This window comes from Arachis hypogaea, chromosome 6 (genome assembly GCF_003086295.3).
Source record: "Arachis hypogaea cultivar Tifrunner chromosome 6, arahy.Tifrunner.gnm2.J5K5, whole genome shotgun sequence".
NCBI lineage: Eukaryota > Viridiplantae > Streptophyta > Magnoliopsida > Fabales > Fabaceae > Arachis > Arachis hypogaea.
The window spans coordinates 118,317,938-118,337,695 of record NC_092041.1 but is presented as its reverse complement, the minus strand read 5'-3'; the positions used below and the strand labels follow the sequence as shown (position 1 = coordinate 118,337,695).

The 19,758-nt window shown below is 27.9% G+C and overlaps 1 protein-coding gene across 1 annotated transcript; it reads right to left on the bottom strand.

Annotated features, from left to right (window-relative positions):
* Positions 1-1,184: 1,184 nt before the first annotated feature.
* Positions 1,185-4,960, bottom strand: LOC112697941 (methyltransferase-like protein 2). Its single transcript, XM_025751339.3, has 9 exons — positions 4,540-4,960; positions 3,926-4,148; positions 3,377-3,519; positions 3,158-3,191; positions 2,689-2,764; positions 2,285-2,462; positions 1,934-2,023; positions 1,726-1,825; positions 1,185-1,604 (listed from the first exon to the last, which is right to left on the bottom strand). Exons 1-9 carry the CDS (start codon positions 4,831-4,833, stop codon positions 1,465-1,467), a joined length of 1,278 nt encoding a protein of 425 aa, XP_025607124.1. The 5' UTR covers positions 4,834-4,960; the 3' UTR covers positions 1,185-1,464.
* Positions 4,961-19,758: the final 14,798 nt, after the last annotated feature.

Here is a 19,758-nt window from a genome sequence, read left to right as displayed (position 1 = left end):
ATTAAATGTTCGTATGATTGGATTGGGAAAAAAAAAAGTTCACTCGAAATTTAGTGTCCATTTACCCGCCAAATTATTGCTGCTGCGTCCTTTACCATTGCGAATGCCGAAAAGCATTTTCTTTTTGGCTTGTCTTTTTTGAGTGGCATTTCTCGCTTTTTCTTTTTCTCCCAATCTCTTTAATGGTCAAAGATGGAAAATTCTCTTTAGTGGGTCAAAGTTTGAAGCTGAAAAGATTAGTGTACATTACATGAAGTTAAATTCAGATTAATCTAATTAAGTAACAATTTGTGAAAGTCTAGTACGTGTTTTACAGGCATAGAAACAAAATTCTTACACTTCCATTATAATGCGTACTCTGTCCACGAAATTTGTCAGCGAAGTGGACCAACAAGTTCACAAAAAAGAATTTAATTTAATGAATGCTTCAAAAGTTAGGGCAGATGAACTATAACTATAACAATTTGTCAATTAAATTATTTAAAAATATATATATATTGAGAATTGTCTGAATTCAAAAGAGAAAAGGCCAATATAATTTGTCATAAAATCTAAACAAGAATATTTTGAAGTGTACATTTAAAGTACTTAGACATATTGGACAAGGCATTGAAAAGAACGGGAAAGTGGCATGGGAATCGCTTTCGGTGATTTTTTATCATTATTATCATTATTTAATTTAATTATATATAACAAATACTAAAATATTTTGCACTAGGCACGAGCCAAACAAGTCACAATTAGTTTGGCAACCAGATCATAATATTGGTGAGGAACAACAGCAACTATACAAAAAGAGGATATACGAACTTTCTCTATATGAATCTGCTAAGAACCCAAAACGATATCAAATTTTGCAACAAAATGTCTTATTAGTTGTTACATTATTTAGCAACCTTTTCCTGCTAAAGACTAAAGCCACTCCCTCAAAGTAGAAGCAAAGCTTCGATATAGCTTTTGTTTCCTCCCCAAGCCACATAAGAATGAAAAAGAATACAAAAAGGGACAAAACAAAAATAGGGTGTTGGACGAGAGATACAAATATTCAAACAAGCTCCGAAAAAAGTTTTCTTAAAAAGAAAAATTCAATCAACATTACTCCGGTTAAAAAACTCGTCTGCTTTTCAGTAGTCTCGAGTTCAAATAAGGAGATAGAAAACATCTAATAGGAGCAGCAGTCATAATTCCTCTAATCGGATAAGTTGAAACCCTAAATAATATTCAGTCAACATAACATGCAGCAAAAAAGCAGCACCAGAAATAGACGATACAAATTCAGGCATGAACAAAAATTTGATCATATTTCACTTGTACAATAATCATCTATCTATTGAACACCATAATGCACAAAACTCCGGCCTACCGCATAACCTTATACCACCCCACGAGGAGAGAAGAAAAAATTAAACATGTGGTCGCTTGGTTAGCACCTTACTGCAAAGAAGTATAGTATCTATTATCTATCTATCTTTTGACAAAATATCTAGAATCTTGGAAGTGAAGGGGTTCGTTCCCCCAAGAAACCCAACCAGCTGTCAGTTCCCTAGCAAACAGTTCTATGCATCGAGGAGGTCGGAGCCCAGGAACATAATCCAATAACAAATCTGTTCATATTATAAAGAAAAGAAAAAATGAACTAGCATTCAAATCCTACAAGGTTCTCAGCACAAATTAGCAACCACATAAAAGTAAAACATCCGCACATTAATCAGACAAGAAGAATACCTGCAATTGGGGGCTTTCTTGAGTAATCACCGGGAATGGTCATAATCACATGATGATCCTTCACAGGTTTAAATTTTGAATGCTTAGAAGAATTGTTCACCTATCAAGGATGAAAGAATGGAAATGAGAGATGAGAGATATATAAAAATAAGGGGAAAAAGTTTATGGTGGCTAGAGGGCCTATAAAGTAATAATTTGAAGAGTTTACCTTCCCAGCGATGTATCCCAGAATAAGGCATTCATATGGCCTATGATGGAAGAGATCAATATCACCAATCAAGGATCCATTTGCTTTCACCTGCCATAGACAAGAAGTACAGATGTATGTTGAGAATCATGATAGTAAAAGAAGAAAGAGTTGCAAAGAAATAGAAAAATAGTTTACTGAATGGTGAAAAGTGCTGGATATACATGCGTACCCTATATACGGTTGTAAATGCAACCAACCAGTAACTAATATTCAAGATATCTAACAGTAAAATATCTCTAATAATGTAGCGGAGTTTGGAATAGCATCACACACTTTAAGGGCAAACAGTACGAAGAACTCAGATATCACCTTTAGCCAATAAAAAGTAGCAGCATAGCCAACTCCCCATGCAGGAAAAAGCTCATTCTCTGCAAAACTGCGAAGCTTCTCTCTGTTGGTCACCCATAAGGCTACAAGTGCACCATCAGTGTGAGTAAGTTGCTTAATAGGAACGGATAAAAAGTATCTGTTGGGCAGGGTTGGGTACCTGCATTGTGTAAGAAATAGATCAGAATTTATGAAGAAAAAAAAAACAACATTTGATGGTATTCTCCTCTTAAGATGGGTTAGAGAATATGTAGCTGAACAGTCAATCTAAGAGAAGCATGGCATATCATAAAGGCGATTGAACACCAAAATTATATGGCATACAAATCTCTTCTTTTAGAAGATGGCACATGATATCTGAGCAAACAATAGTGCTGCTTAAATACCTTGATTTCTGGGAGGCACTAGCATTTTCCCATGGTGGATCTACTACTATAAGGTTGAAACCAGAGTCAGCATTAGCTGCAAGAATTAATTAAAAGGGAAGCTGAATTAAATATGAAACATAATATGAGATCCTTTTGTGAGCACCTAAACACAAACAAGTTGTCTTTAGAAATGCTACATGAAAAATTAACTGGTTTTCTGTTGATAAGATCATACAGATCTAAACATAATTCAATAAAGACAAGATAACTCCATTCACATGTCATGAAACTGTTGATGTGAATTATTTAAGGTCATAAGAAATATACCAAGTATTATCAACAAGTAAAACAGATCATTTCTTTCCATGATGGCAATTGTGGCATAAACATGCCAATGAACAATGGGAGAGTTATTGAATGTGAGCAGGAACCAAGGTCCAAGCATATAAGTCAACAAGAAATTGAAATTTATGTAACCAACCATTACCAGGAATTAGATTGCGAATCTGTCCCAGATCAGACTTCCACATGATGAAAACAAATACATATAAACACATGTAAGATACCATCCATCAAATCTCAGTTTAAAATTTCAGCTACCAAGAAATCTAGAAAAACTTTCCATAACAAAAGGACAAATAACCAAAACAATACGAAATGCAAAAGCCAAGAAAATTTGATTATTATTGTATGGAGGAAAAGATACCATGTAAAAACAACTCTGTCGAGGCACTATATAATGATTGTTCAAAATTTCAGCTACAACATCATCCTCGGTGTCGTTAGTGACCAAATTATTGAATGCAGGAAGCACCCTCTGCTCACAGCATTGCACATTTGCGAAGTCATCTGACGAAAATTATATTCAGAGTAAATTATCATTCCACCAGCTAATAGTGTCCAACATTTAACCTACAAACTAAATCTAATAAGCAACTGCACAAATTCATGTATCTAAACCTCGACTACAACCTTAGGCAATTAATAACTTAATTGAAATCCTACCAACATGAAATAGCTAAGACTATGTATCATTCTTTCATGGTAATAGAATATGATGAAATGTTATGGAGCTAAATAGAATATGACCAATGTTGAATTCCATTGTATATCAAACAAATGAATGGGGAAAGGTTTCAGTTTCATTGTCTATAAATACAATATAGAGATAGAATCGTAACGCTTTTAAGTTGTTTGCTTTCAATACATTTCCCTCCATTATTCAACAAAAGAGTGAAAGCATGAAAACCCTCACCATTAATCTCAATTAGCTGCTGTTGAGGCTCACGGAGAGGCATATTCAGTGTCACCTCCAAGTGCAGCACTTCCCGAGCAAGGTCAATGAAAGAGTGTTGGACACTCTCATGCTCCCTCTTTGAGCAGCCACAAGAATCATTTCTCAAGGTTCTCAATACATCCAACATTTCGGTACATTGTAGCAAACTCTCATGTGCCTTCAACAACAAAGGCCTTGCTTCCTGCACAATATAACAACAACAACAACAATAAACACATTTATTTAACAAATTACAATACAGTTGTAAATGAGTTGAACCGAACAAGAGCTATCAGATTCCAAGCTTGGCATAGCTTAGGGTCAACTCTCACTAGCATTGTGCTCGGCTCATTAACAATCGAGCCTAATTTTGAAGCTCAAATCCTTGGCTCATGAACTCGCCTTATGAAGGATTAGTATCCTTCCCTCTGAGATGCTAACAAACTCGAACTAACTCGACTCACGATACTAACACTGAAATACAGCTTAAAATTTTATGACATCGAAGAATTGTTCCTTCATAATATAAAATATCCGTCAAATTAAGAACGTAATTTAAAATAAATCATTTAAATAAATAATAAATAGAATACCTGGTGACGGCGATTGGCGATTTGTTCTCTGGCGTTCAACGGTGGAGGTTCCTTCTTCTTGTTCCGTTTCCGTTTCCGTTTTGGTTGTTGTTCCGAGGTAGTTACGGTGGTGGAGAGAGGTTCGTTACGCGGGGATTCGAAGAAACGAGGATAGTAGGTGGAAGGAGAGACATTGAATCTGTTATAGGAACGGTTAAGAACGCGAACGGGGTCCAGGAAAACGGCGTTTGAATCGTCATTGAAGAAGTATATGCCAGATTCGTTAAACGACGCCGGTTTCTGTGACTCCGCCATACTTAGTAGTCAGCTCTCGCTAGCTAACTTGCAAAACGGTTACAGTGCGTGAGTGTGTGTGTGTGAGAGAGAGAGAGAGAGAGAGAGAGAGAGAGGAAAGTGCACTGAGCTTTTGAAATTGGGCCATGTGCATTGTGCAACCTTGTTAATGGGCTTTTTGGGTAGAATCAATAGCCCAAAAAAACACATTGACTGAAAATAAGAAGATAATTGGTATATGGGTATCATTGATATTATACACTATAATGTAATAAAAACTTACTTTTCATAACATTTTAAAATAGTAAATCATTAAAAAAGATAATTTTATTAATGTGATAATATATAATTAAAGAAATAAATATTGTCATTCCTATTTAATAATATTATTTTTTTATAAATTTATGCAAATATACAATGTAAAAAATTAATGTAATAAATTTATGCGTATAGTAGTATTATTAAAAATAAGAGTGGTATATCATTTTTCTATAATTAAATAATTATATAAAAATGTTTACAATAACAATATAATCAAATTAATTCAAATTTGACTAGGTCTAAGGTATTGAATCTAATTTTTCACATATCAAAATTCCAATATATAATCCTACAAATTTTGAGTTACATTTTGAACTTTTTTATTGAGCAACTCTTATCACTCTCTTTTACATGGAATTATGTTTCATCCAATAATGATTTTCTTTAAAAAAGAAAAATAAACAGCTTCATGAATGAGAAATACCAAACTCTATCCATGTCCCTAATTTTTTTTCCCTTTTACTTTATAGAATTTACCGGTTAAACGGTTAAGCTTAAGAATAGAGAATCTACTTTCGTTTTCAGTTAGCAACTAACAAAAATAAATAAATAAAAAATAAAAAATATATTCTTTTAAATTTGACAACGTATAGGGAGCCAATGGTCTAAGCGTACAATGGAGGTTTAGGAAGTATTAGAAATATGATCATTAATGTTACATTGTCTTGTCAAATTATACTTTTGGGATGAGTGGGTTGATCACATGGTATTAGAGTTTTAGATTCAAAAGGTCAAAGATTTGATCTTTGGTAAACTCCAAAATCAACTTAAGTTTTTGGGATGAGTGATATTATGACATGAGATATTTATTATACCTGATATCGGATGATTATTCTGAATAGTATGAATGATGTTCATTTTATTCATGAACTAAAAATTTAACACATTATACACATTGTATGTTCAGGTCATTGACTCCCTAACAGTACCCTTTAAATTTTAATGTTGCAAGGAAATTGAGAGATTGAAATGAGGCTAAGAAGGGAACAAAGAAGTTGTTGAAATTTGGGGCCCAGTTTTATTTGTCCATTTCTGCCATAACTTGCTTGGAAGGTCTCCAATGCTCCCAATCCCAAGTATCTTTAATTTCCCAATGTCTCTCTCATTACATATGATATGTTATTCAATTATTTGGTTTAATTAATATATTTTTGTGTCTATTTAGATTAATTAATATTCACACTGCATGTTTGTTTCTTTTGCTATTAATCTTCAGTACTAATATTCATAATTCATATACAGGGTACGGTCCTTCACAATCACTTATAATTAGTAGTTAAGTTTCTTTATTAGTAAGGTCTTTCCTTGTTAAGTTTTTGTATTTCTTGTTAAGGAAAGAAAAATACTATTACTTTTATTTTCAGTTTAATTTCTATGGAGATCATTTAATATGTACCTTTTAGATATCTATAATAAACATTTTTAAAAAAGAAAGAAAAATAAATAAAAGTAATGTCTTGTATAACTTTATGTTAAATCAAGGTTTATTGATTTTTTTAATCCTATTTTCATCATGTGCCCAACTAGTCCTTATTTATTTAGGTTTTCTTTTTTATTGTTTCCTTTGTTAATTGTTAATTAATCAATCTATGCATATAAAAAAAAAGACCATATATGACAAATTGACAATAGTATAAGATTATTATAGCTTAGCCTTCTGAGTTCACACTATGTTCCGTACATATTTTTTAATTACTGGAGAAAAAAAAAAGAATTGAGGTCAGGGAACATTGACTTATTATGTAAAATAACCTACTTCTTATATATGTGTTAAATTTATATAATATGACTATGAAGTTATTGAATAATATAAAATATAATTTTTTTTGTTAGTTTTTATTTCACAATAATCTATCTTTTTTATTAAGAGTAATAATAATTATGTCTACAAAGCAAATTACATGAGATTTAATTTGGATGTGAGATTGTGAGGTGTTTTCATTGAAGTTATCTAAAAACATAAACATGTGGTGAGCTTTATTGATACTATTAAATTCTTATTTTATTTTTATTTTTTATTGTTTTTATATAATTATAGAAAGAAATTTAGAAGGGAAAAGAGCTTGTAGCATTTGACGTTTGAGGAGAGTGAAATTATTACATGTACACTTAAAAAGTTTAGAAGTTAAATATTAATACACATTAGTCAAACTTTAGAACAGTAATTTGTATTTTTGTAAAAAAGTCTGAAATAAAATTTATTTTGTCCAAAACAAAGTTTATTGAAATAAATTAAAACTATCCCCACCACAAAAATTATTTTTTCAAATTATATTTGATGTACTTGAGCACTTATATATTTAAAAAAAAAAAGAAAAAAGAAAACGTGTTTGTACTTCTCATGAAGCTTCAATGTCTAAGAAAAAATATCTACGCCCAATAATGGTCGAAAACCATTTAGATAAATCTCTTGATACTTCCATGTCCCTATCCATCCTAATTATTTTTCAAAATAATGATCAAATAATGTTCAAGCTAATTAGAAATAATTAATAAAATAAATTCTGCAACAAAAGTAATATAATGATCAAGCAACTAATTATCAAGATTAAATATTTATAAGATATTATACATTGTAAATATATATCTCACGCAAGGTTACAATTTATTAAAACCGAGTGATGAGTTTGATTATATTCTAACTGAAAAATTAGTTAAAAATGGGCAAGGGGTGCTGACTTATTGTAAGTATTATTTTCAAATTCTAAACTACATATATAAAGTGTAAAACATGTAAAATTAGAAAAATGTAAGTAGCTCAATAATAACAGATAAATACAAGACACATTGAATTGTTATGTTATAAAATTGAGTGTAATTTCACCTTAAAAAAAAATATAAATACGGAGTTTTTACAATAAAATTGGTAAAGAACAACGACTTGTCAAAATTATTACAATTTATCAATTTTGTAGTTGTTGTTGCGACGGTTTAAAACAATCATCGCAAATGAGTGAAATAAAAAAAAATATTTAATTATTTTGGCGGTCTCTATAATTTTACTGAATGTTTAATAGGTTTCTATACTTTTTTTTCTTTTTGATTGAGTCCCTATATCGTATTAGATTTTGTAATTAAATTCCTACGTGATAAAAATGTTGGAATTAACGGTATATTTCGTTAAACAAAACGAATATGCCTAATACTTGACTGAATATTTTCTATAGTTTAATAGAATATTCAGTTATTTTCAACATTTTGGTCATGTAAAGACGTACTTACAAAATTTGATATGTTATAGAGATTTAATTAAAAAATATATATATAAAAAATTAATTAAAAATTTGATAAAATTATAGAAATTAATAGATTAATTAAACCTACAAAAAAAACAAATTATATTATGACAAGAGTATAAAACATCTAATACATACCCTTCATACTTAGCAATTTAGCATAACCCTAATAATTATGATAAGCACCTTATCTTCCATAGATGCCAAATTTGTATATAAGATCCACATAGATAAAATAGGGGGTTTGGTTTGTTCCTAAATATATATACAATGTCACACTCAAAAAATAACCAAATCAACTATCACTTGCAAGCTCAAACCTAGATATAGAGAGGCTTATATCCACAATTTTGGTGCCTTGTTGGTCATATATCTTTCAATGTCGTCATTGATGAGCTTGCACTCAAAAACAGCAACATCACTTGCTGCTTCGTTATTCGCAACATAACAACATAACATAGTTATTATTCATCTTTGGCATTTTTTTTTAAATTTCTTCTTTAATTATTAATTTCCATACTAAATAATCCCTGCCCCATATACGTACATGCACAAATTAAACCTGCCAAATATTTCATCTTAAGGGACACATTTATATAATGAAAAAACTCCATGAAATAATTCATTGGCCCCGTCCAACTTGTCAAGTCATAATTATAGGGGGTGGTAACGAATTTACAGCACTCGTAAGAAAAAGACAATACTTAATCAAGTGAATGATTGAAGGACACTATTTTGGTTCGTCATAAATATATCGAAATAATAATATATAGTGTGTATATATATATATATATTTCTCATGTCAACAAATTAAACGATTGTGAAAATTGTATGATCTATGAGGACATTCATATAAATATATCACATGCAAACTTAAACCATATAAGAAATATCATCATTAGAATTTAGAAATTATCAAATGGATTTTATTTCACCCTAGATAAATTTGATTGCAATTCTCTACTTATTGTTTTATTTTGACAAAATTTAACTTAATTTTTAGTTTCCATTCAAATATTATTAATAAATATTACATGTATAAAGAAGGTTGCTTTCTAACTTCCATAATAACCTTCGTATTAAAAAAATTAAATTGAATTATCCATTACTTTATCTAAACAAATTTTCGCTTTTTAATTTTAGCATACTAATAATTTGTCAAGTAAATTACATAAAATAGTATAATTTCATTATTTGTGAAGATATAATTGATGTGAAAAATTTTTGAATTGAGACAAACTCTATTTTACTAATTTATTTTTATGTTCGTATTTAAAACAAGGTCACGATTTGAGGAAGTGAAGGCAAGAGAATCTAACTTCATCAAGTGTAAAATTAAATTTGATAGACAATCTATCTATAAGATATTTCAATACTAAAATTAATAGAGTGTGAGATTGTAGATTGAGTTTTTATATTAAGAGAAATTCTTCGCATATAAGTGATTAAAGTTTGTAAGTCTTACAAGTCCAATTAAAACTAACGCTCAAAACACATTTCGAATCGTTCTTCTTCCTCTTCATCTTCTTCTTCTTCTTCTTTTCTTTCGTTTCTTGCCTTCTCTTTCTCCTTTTTCTTCTTCCTCTTGCTGCACGTTCTTCTTCCTCTTACTCTTCTTCTTCTCCCTTTCTTTCGTTTCTTGCCTTCTCTTTCTCCCTCTTCTTCTTTTTGCTGCACATTCTTCTTCCTCGTCTTCCTCTTCTTCTTCTTCATTTATGTGTTTTTCTCTATGTTTTCTTTCTTCTCGATTTTCATTGTTTTTTGACATCAAACTCTGAAATCGTTTTTGAAGAAGAAGAAGCAGCAGAAGATGAAAAGGAGAAAGAGAAAGAGTTATGAATTATGCATAAGGTTTACTTCGGGTGTATTTCTTAAATCCTTTGGATGTAGTTTTGTAATCCTTTGGGTGTATTTCTGTAATCTTTTGAGTGTATTTCTATAATCGTTTTGGTGAATTCCTGTAACTATTTGGGTGTATTTCTGTAATCCTTTTGGTGTATTTCTGTAATCGTTTAGGTGTATTTCTGAAGTTCTATTATCTTCAAAACGATTTCAAAGTTTGATTTCAGAAACCATGAAAATTGAAAAAAAACGAAGAAGAAGAAGAAGAAGAGGAAGAGGAGGAGGGAGAGGGAGAGGGAGAGGGAGAGGGAGAGGGAGATGGAGAGGGAGAAGAAGAAGAGTCGTTCATAATACATGGTGAGTGTAGCGCTTTTAAAACAGAAAACGGTTGAATAACGCATTAAAAGACCTGTATGTGTAACAATTTATAAGACTTGTAAGTCAAAAAGACTTGTATATATACAGACTTTTTATATTAATATGTTTATCCAATAGTTATCTTTTTTTTAGTCGTTCCATCTAGAACGGCAGTTTTTCCAGCATTAAATATTTATTACGGTACACTATTATTTGTTGAAATTCGTTGATTATGGTATATGGTGGCATATCGGCCTTAATTGGTCGATTATGTTCTGTTTTGTCCGAAACACTTTAATTATTTTATTATTTAAAAATAAAATTTACAATTTATTTCACAAATTATTAATTTAAAAAATCTCTTTGACCATTTATATTTTTCTAAATCTCTCGTAATTCCCATTTTCTAATCAACCAGCCATATTAAAGTTTTTATCCAGAATTTTACTACTATTCATTATATAATAAATTTTCATACTAAATTAATGTGTTGGCAAAACTTGAGGGTGATGACTGATGACTCACCTAATTCTAATTCTAATTTTAATTGGTGAAATTTCATGAATCGCCGCAAAATGACACTCTTATCATATACAGCACTCTGCTCACTGGGTCCCAGTCAAAGCCTAAACTTTTAATAAAGTTGATATGAGATAAATAACTAATATAAACAATAATAATATTGTCTATTTTTAATATGTGGCATTATTTGGTGCCATAAGCTTTAATGATGATCATGATGATAATAATAATAATATTAAAACAAGTTAAAGTGTTCAATGGTGGCATGAAAATCACGGGAAGAGACCAAAGCATGTGTTGATTTACGACTGAATTATTTATCTTCAAATATGATGCCAATATTTTGTTAGTTATAAATATTTCAGATAATTAGTTTGAAATTTTAAAGTTTTTCTACTCAAAATATTTTTTTTTTATTTTGACACTTAATTAACTATACCCAGAATTAGGAAAAACACAATGGAATTAACATAAGTGATAAGTGATAGCAGTATTCAAAGTGTCCATTATAAAAAAAGCAATAAAAATTTTATTTAATTATTTTTTATTTTTATAAAAAATATTTTATAGCAATAAGACATTTGATATACTATAAAAGCATTAATTTTTAATAAAAAATTCTATACTAAATATCTTAACAAGTGTCTTAAAAAATAGTTTTCTGATTTAAATATCATTATTCAACAAAAAAATTGCTCAATAAATATTTAAACATGTCCTATTATATTATGTAATTATTTTACATATTTTCCATGGTCATAGAAAGCTTCAAGTTTGATTGGATTGGATATATACAAATAATGGAGACACGTGTCAATCAGAGGAATAAGCAAGTGGCAATTCCGCATTATCCGCGGATACCGTTGTCCTTCATAGTCACATTCACAAGGTGCATTAAATTTGCATTACCCACCATAGCCACCCCACCTTGCTGCAATTATTTCCAAGCTCACAATATATTTGATTTGGAATTTGGATATATATATATACATTTGATTTGTAATATTGTAAATATATTAGTCACACCGAGAAATTACATGAGTGACTATGCACATAAATTTTTATTTATGGTGAGTTAATTTAAGTGGTTCAACTCTTGTTCTTAAAATGGGTAGGTCTAATTTAAATCATTAGAGCTCAGTAAATTTTGGATAGCAATGATAGAAAACATACACACAACAAATTGTCTTTGTCCACCATTTTTTGTGAATTTTTATTTTTTTTCTCTCTTCTTTTGGGGAGGAGGATTCCAAAACAGTACATTCCTTTTCTTCCTCAAGTTTATTATTACATGAGGTATAAATGAAACTTCTATTTTATACCAACACAAATTTACCATTTTATATTTTGAAAATATACTCATAACATAGAAGTAAAACAAATTCACTAATTTTATTTAAGAAACACTATTATTTATTAATTCTATATTTTTATTAACTTTTTATATAAGTATGCTTCGGTCACAAAAGAAAACATAATTGTGCTTTAAACTTTAAAGATATATAATTTATTAGACTTTGTATATACAAAAAAAATTTCATTTTAATTTAAATATCACGATCATTAGTACTCATGAGAAGCATGATATGTCATCCATATTTTTTTAATGTTATTAGGGTGTATATAATTCGATCTGACTCTGAATATTTTGGAGACTAATTTGATGTAATTTTACAGATTCAAAGTTGAATAAAAAATTTTAAATATAGATTCGGTCGTTATTTAGAGTCGGATATGAATTAAGACGAATTCAACTTCATCCTATCTCATGTATATGAAGAGATTAAAACTATATATATTTTAAATTAATTTTAATATTATGTTGTATTAATTATAAATTTATTATTTTATTTTTAATCATATTTATTAAATTAAAAAATAAATCAAAGAAACGTGAAATTATAATTAATGGACAAATTCACTCCTTGGTAATAAGTATGTTTATTTTTTCTTAATAAAATTGAAAGCGTAAAGGAAATTTGTGTATTTCTTATTCAATTAAAAATAAAAGTAATGACTATATATATATATATATATATATATATATGCAAAACAAACTAAGAGTTTTGAATTTTAAATTTTTTCATGTGTTTTTAAAGGTGGTTAATTCAATGTTTTTTCTTAAAATGTGCTTTCACTGTTTAGATAAATGTTATGTATATGTGAAGAAAATAAAATTTCTGTAATTTCACCAAAAACTAATATATTATAATTTGTTTAGTTTGTGTTTTTTATATTTTATTTTTATAATTTTGTCAAAGACATGGAAAAATATAATTTATTTTTTAATTATTACATTTTGTTTTCACTTTTTTCCTCCTAAGGATTTTAGAACAAAAATAGTAAAAATAAAAACACAACCAAGCATATTATTATATTTTTTTCATTTGAGTGAAGAATCATTTTATTAAAATAATCTAACAAAAAATTATAATTTTACAATTCTATTAAACTTTATTTCATTTTATTCTATATAAATTCATTCAATTAGCATTGTGTTTTTAAGTGGATTTGGTATTATACATAATGTCTAAACGCTTTTTGAGTAAGAATCTCGACTTAGTAGCCCATAGTTGGAGGTGGGAGTACTGCAAAAAAAACTTCGATATTAAAGTCAACAAGAATTTCAGCATGCTTAAATAAAATTGAATTGGAAAAAATATCTATGTGATAGAATATTTATTATTGAATAAAAATATTGAACTTAGTCATTTTTTAAATATGACTTTCAAAAATTATGAGTAGGAATGACAACATACATTCTACGGCTAATTTTTTTTATATTGTATAAATATATGTGTAATACATTGTTATGAGAAGATTAGGTGTTTTTTTTTTATATGGTGTTTTATTCAAATCGGACGGTCCGATTTGTTTAAAAAAAAAGCAAAGTACAAATCGGAGGGTCCGATTTGTTTGATAAAAAAAGCAAACTACAAATTGCATGGTCCGTTTTGCATTTTTATTTTTTTTATTTTTTAAAATAGAAATCGGATGGTCCGATTTCAACATTAAAATTTTTTTTTATTTTCAAAAACACAAATCGGACCATCCGATTTGTGATTGTTGATTTAAAAAATGAAACAAATCGGAGGGTCCGTTTTGTTCACACCATAACAATGAAAAACTCATCTCTTCTCCCATCATTGTGAGATACACTCACCTCTCTCCCACACAAAAAATAATAAGCGACATTCTACCTGCGGGTACTCAATTTGAATAATTCGATCGGTAAGATTGTGAACAGGATAGAGTGCAGATAGAATTTTTGTGTGGGTGAGATTGGGTGCGAATTAAGTCTAAATCTTATTCAATCAACTCGCACTCTATAGGTGTATATGTTATATACTTATATAAATATATTTTAAGTATACGTTGAACTAAATTAATTATTTTTAACCACTAAAAAACGATCATTAATTGATAATTTAATACTTTTTCAGTGGTAGAATTTGAAAAAAAAAATTAAGAGTAAAAAATTTTAAATAAAAATAATATGATAATATTTATATTAAAATAAAATTTATAAATATAATTATTTTTAAGTTTATTACTAATATGAAAATAAAATAAATAACTATATAAACAATATTACGGAATACTTTAGAACTTTTAGAATTAAAATTGTAAAATAAATAACTATATAGAAAAAAAATTTACTATAACAAATTTTAATATTAAAATTATAAAATCTAGTTGAAGGTTGTGGTAAGCTTAGAGAATAGGGGTTGAATCTATACCTTCCTTTTAAAGTTGCTGTTGTGACCTTTTAACTCAAACTTTCAATTCTGATTCTATTTGTACTCAGTAGCGGAAATTTATGAGACAATTTATTTTTGTCTCATGAATATCAGAAAACAGAACACAACAGAGAAGAGAAAAAGCTAACACCAACATATATCCTGGTTTGGTTGCCTTGTGCTATGCAACCTACGTCTAGTCTCCTCCACAACAATGGAGGAATTTTCACTATAGTTAAAAGTATTACATACACCAATTTCACACTCAAGTTCTAACATAACTTGACATTGGTTATGCTAACACATAACTATTCACTCTTAGTGCTAACCCAACTAAGAAAGGGATACCTAATAGGTACAAGATACAAGACACTTAACCAACCTAAAGAAATCAGAAAATAACTCTAGACTTTTCTCTCAAGTGTATCACTCAACCTTTTTCCATTCATGACTTTTACTTGAGCTTTTTCACAATGTCTTTTCTCACAAGAAATTACAGAAAGATTAACATAGAAAAGATCAACAGCCTCTTCACTTTGTGCAAAACCAGATTTGCAAATATCAGATACAGTTTTTCAGTATTGGCCGAATGCTTCTTTGAAAGAAACCATTATCCAAGTAGAGGAACTTCTTCTAAGAACTTAACTTTCCAAACTCTGGTTTTCTCTCCTTGGTTCTGAATGAGCAGAAAGTCTTATTTTATCTCCTTGCATGTTGCTTGGTTGCTCTTTCTAGGTCAATTTCTTGAGCCTTGAGCTTCACCAACCAACTGTCTCACTTTTTTCCATTAATCCTCACAATGGAAACTTTGCTTCTGACCTTCCTTGGTTGACCGAAAGCCACTTTAACAGCAGAAAAGATTTCTTCAATGGTAAATCCAGATCTTGACCATTGAAATACAACTTGGTCCCAAGACATATTCTCAGCCGTTGATGCACAACAGTGAGGAACAGAAAATCCTCTTTTCCATATAATCCGAAATGGAGTGGCAGAGAGTTGAAGATGAAGAGAAAAAAGTGTGTTGCATGTAAAAGAAAATAGGTTACCTTTAACCTAAGCTTAATTTGGTTTGAAATAGGTGATTAGACTTCTGAGTTTCAAGCTTGGACTTTCTCTTTCTTGCTTTTTTGATGATTACTTTAGGGAAGAAGTTTTCTCTTTCTCTTTCTCACTTTTCTGAGTTTGTGATTTGACATGGTAAGAGAAGAGAAAAACGTTGAATTGGTAAAAGCAAGTGAGAGGGGTTTAAAATCAATTCGGGCTTGGATGTGGTTCTACTCAAATTCAGCCCATTAGTTATCTTGCTTTGATTTCTTTGGGCTTTCCTTGCTTTATAGCCCGCCAACCTTGTTTATTAATTTCAATCAGTTTGGGTTGCTTGCTTTTATATTAGGTTGTTGTAATGTTGAGTTTTGGCTTGCAATACTAAATAATTAGTAATATGCAATTATAATTAATCAATACTAATTATTTATTTTATCCGAAAATAATGTTTGTCACCACTAATTAAATTTATTAATTTCTTAATTCAACACTAGTTGATAATGAGAATAAAAAATAATAATGAGAATACTATTTTAATTTGTAAAAGTCCATTAAAATCAAAGTCTAAGATGTTATTGTAAAATAAATAATTATATAAATAACAAAATTAATTTTACTATAACTAATTCTAACATTAAAATTGTAAAATTTTATTGATAATGAGAATAATAAATGATAATGAAAATGAGATTTTAATTTACATAAATAAATTAATAAAATTTTTAATTTATGAAAGTCTATTAAAGGATAAATCCAAAATATTAATATTTAAAATTAAAAATAATTAAATAAATGAGACTTAAACCAATTAAAATATATATGTTTTTTGTATTAATACTAATAATTTATTTATAAAATTTTTAGAGAGATTACAATTTTTTGTTGTTTAAGCTAAGTTCTGTTCTAGTTAAAAGAGAGCAAAGTAGATTAAGTACAAAGAAATTACATTAGCAAAATATTAATATAATAAAAACAAAATTATTAAATTAATTAATAAATTTTATTGAACGCAAAATATATTTATTTATTTGTTGATTATTATTTGCGTTTTATGTATGCCCTAATAAATAACTGCATGCATGCAAAGAATTTTTTTTATATGAAAATAGTATATAGGGTGTGAGTGTGAGGGGTGAATTATTTGCAATTTAATTTTCTCGTGTTGGAGAAGACAACACCGACGACAGGTACAGCTTTCGGTACACGTGGGACCCTTCGATTAATTTCTAATAAAAAATATAAAAATAAATAATTTTTAAATATCTAAAATTTATTTTAAAAAATAAATTAAACAAAAATTAATTTATATATAATAGATACTATAGAATTGGCCATATATTAAATAAGATGAAGGCCAGAAGAAATTAGAGGAAGGTGATGATCGCTTTGAATAATTAATTAACAGGACGTTAAAGATTTAAATCTTTTTTTTTTCTGCAATTATTGAACCCTTGGTTATTTTTGTTGTATTGTTTTTTTTTTCTTTTACTTTAATTTTTTAAAAAGTTTTTTTAAAATTTTCTACTATTTAATTTAATTTAATTTATTTTCTTTCAATAAAAAAAATTAAGTTAAAATTAAATATTAAAATTATTTTTCACTTTTCACTTCTTTTATTCAATGAAGTTTCTATTTTTGGATAGAAAGAAAAATACTGATACAATAATAATATCTAATGAAGTCTTGAATATTGATAATTTATAAAAATTGTTACTATATTTGGTTAATTGCGTTTTCAATAATATTTTATAATTACTATATTATTAATATTTTTATAATTAAATCCCAATGAACTAATTTAGTGTTTTTTTTGTTGCAACCTTTTTGAGATTGGAAACAAAAAGAAAAAAAAAGTTTAAAACTTAAGATTTAAGAAATAATTGCACGTATTGATAAATAATTTCATTCAAATACGTAAGGTAAACTTTTTTCCTTTCTTGCTATAAGCACACATTAACTTCGTTGTACACAACTACTGTGGAAACTATGTTCATGATAATAAAACAATATTGTTAATTTTTTTATTAATTAATAGCAATTATACAACATGACAACTTGATAATTATAATTGGAACGAAGTCGACAATAAACATCATTATAAAGATACTTTTTATATATAAACATATTTATAATAAACTTTTTCTTAAAATAGTTTACAAATGTCTCTTACACTGCTTGAAAGGCAATGTAATTCAAACTATAAGTCTTTTTTTTTTCTTTTAAAAAAATAAATTAAAATCATTATTTTATACTGTAAAGAAATTAAAGTTGCTCAACTTGCCAACTAAATCATACTCGGTTCTTGTCTGTGATTGGTGCATGATTTGCGTATATGAACAAGTTTAGTTTATTTCAATATTTCTATACAAGAATTAATTAGCCAATTACAATAATTACCCTACATATATAACCACTATTTTATATATAAATAACAAATTAATTAGGTGTATAAGTGTGATATTCTATATTTTTATTTGCAAAAAAGGAAACATTGTATTTCATATCAAAGTTTAATATTATTCGATATACTGAATTTTTTTTTAGGTATTGTTCGATATTTTGTCTAATAATTATTTAACATTAACTATTTGAACATTACCTATCACCAATACATGTTAATGTGTGGTAATACTCTCAAAGAAAATAATTAAATAAATTATCAACTTCAACATTTAAGAAAGAATAAAATATACTATTTTTTTTTTCTTACCAGTCGATGGCTAGCTAGGTTTGTTTAGTTAATTGAAAATTTTAAAAAATGTATGCTCAAAATAATGATTATTATTGAACCTTATTAAGTAGTAGTGTTGGTTAAGATATAAAGTTTAATTTTTACGTATAACAGTTGTAAAATGTTTTACGCAGTCTTTTAATTATATTCGTTATTTTGGATAATTGTTTACGTGATTAAAATAAAAAAGTAGTCATTTTTATTAATATGATATTTCGTAATTCGATACATATAAAAAATTATTTTATACTAATAATACATTAAAATTATAATTTGTCTATTTATAATTTTCAGTAATTAACCGCGCTTTTAGGTTAAATAAAATAATAAAATACAACATATTCTTTCGTTTTCCCAATAACAGTCTCAAAAAGGTAATAATAACAAATAAACTAAGATGAAAAACTATATAAATAAAAATACCTTTATAAAAAGATTAACTAATATATACTTTTGTTTTCTTAAAACTATGTCATTATTAGAGATAATACTAGAATTAAAAGTTAATACTATCCTAATATTAAACAAAACAACTCTAAAATATATACATAAGATAATCAGGAGTTTTTAACAAAAAGTAAAAATTATAACTAAATTTGTTACCAAAATAGTATATATTATTAAAAATTTTTTAAGTATATTAGTAAACTGGTGTTTTAGTAATTTTTAATTGTTAGTCTTAATTATAAAAAATATATAGAGTAAAGTGATAATTAGGTCTCTGAAGATTTTGATTTCGAACTAATTAATCCCTAAAGAAATAAAAGTACAAATTTGGTTCTTCAGGATAATAAACGGTGGATAGATGATGTCCTTCTATCAATTCATTAACTAAAACTTAACGGTGATGCTTATATGTATTGTTAATTACTCTGACATGTCTATCTATAAAAGATAGTCATGTAGATAACAATTTTTGAAATCGAATTTTACTTATTTTAATAGGGTTTGTGATAAATAGAGAGCAGCTGATAAATGGTATATAAAAACTCAAAAGATAATGAATATTTCAGTGTCCAAAACTACATCGTTTTCCTGTGAGAATAACAAAATATGCACTATTATAAATAACGAAATATATGAACAATTTTGTTTTATTTTATACTATTCATTGACAGAAAAATATACATATGTGATATTTCCATGGTTTATT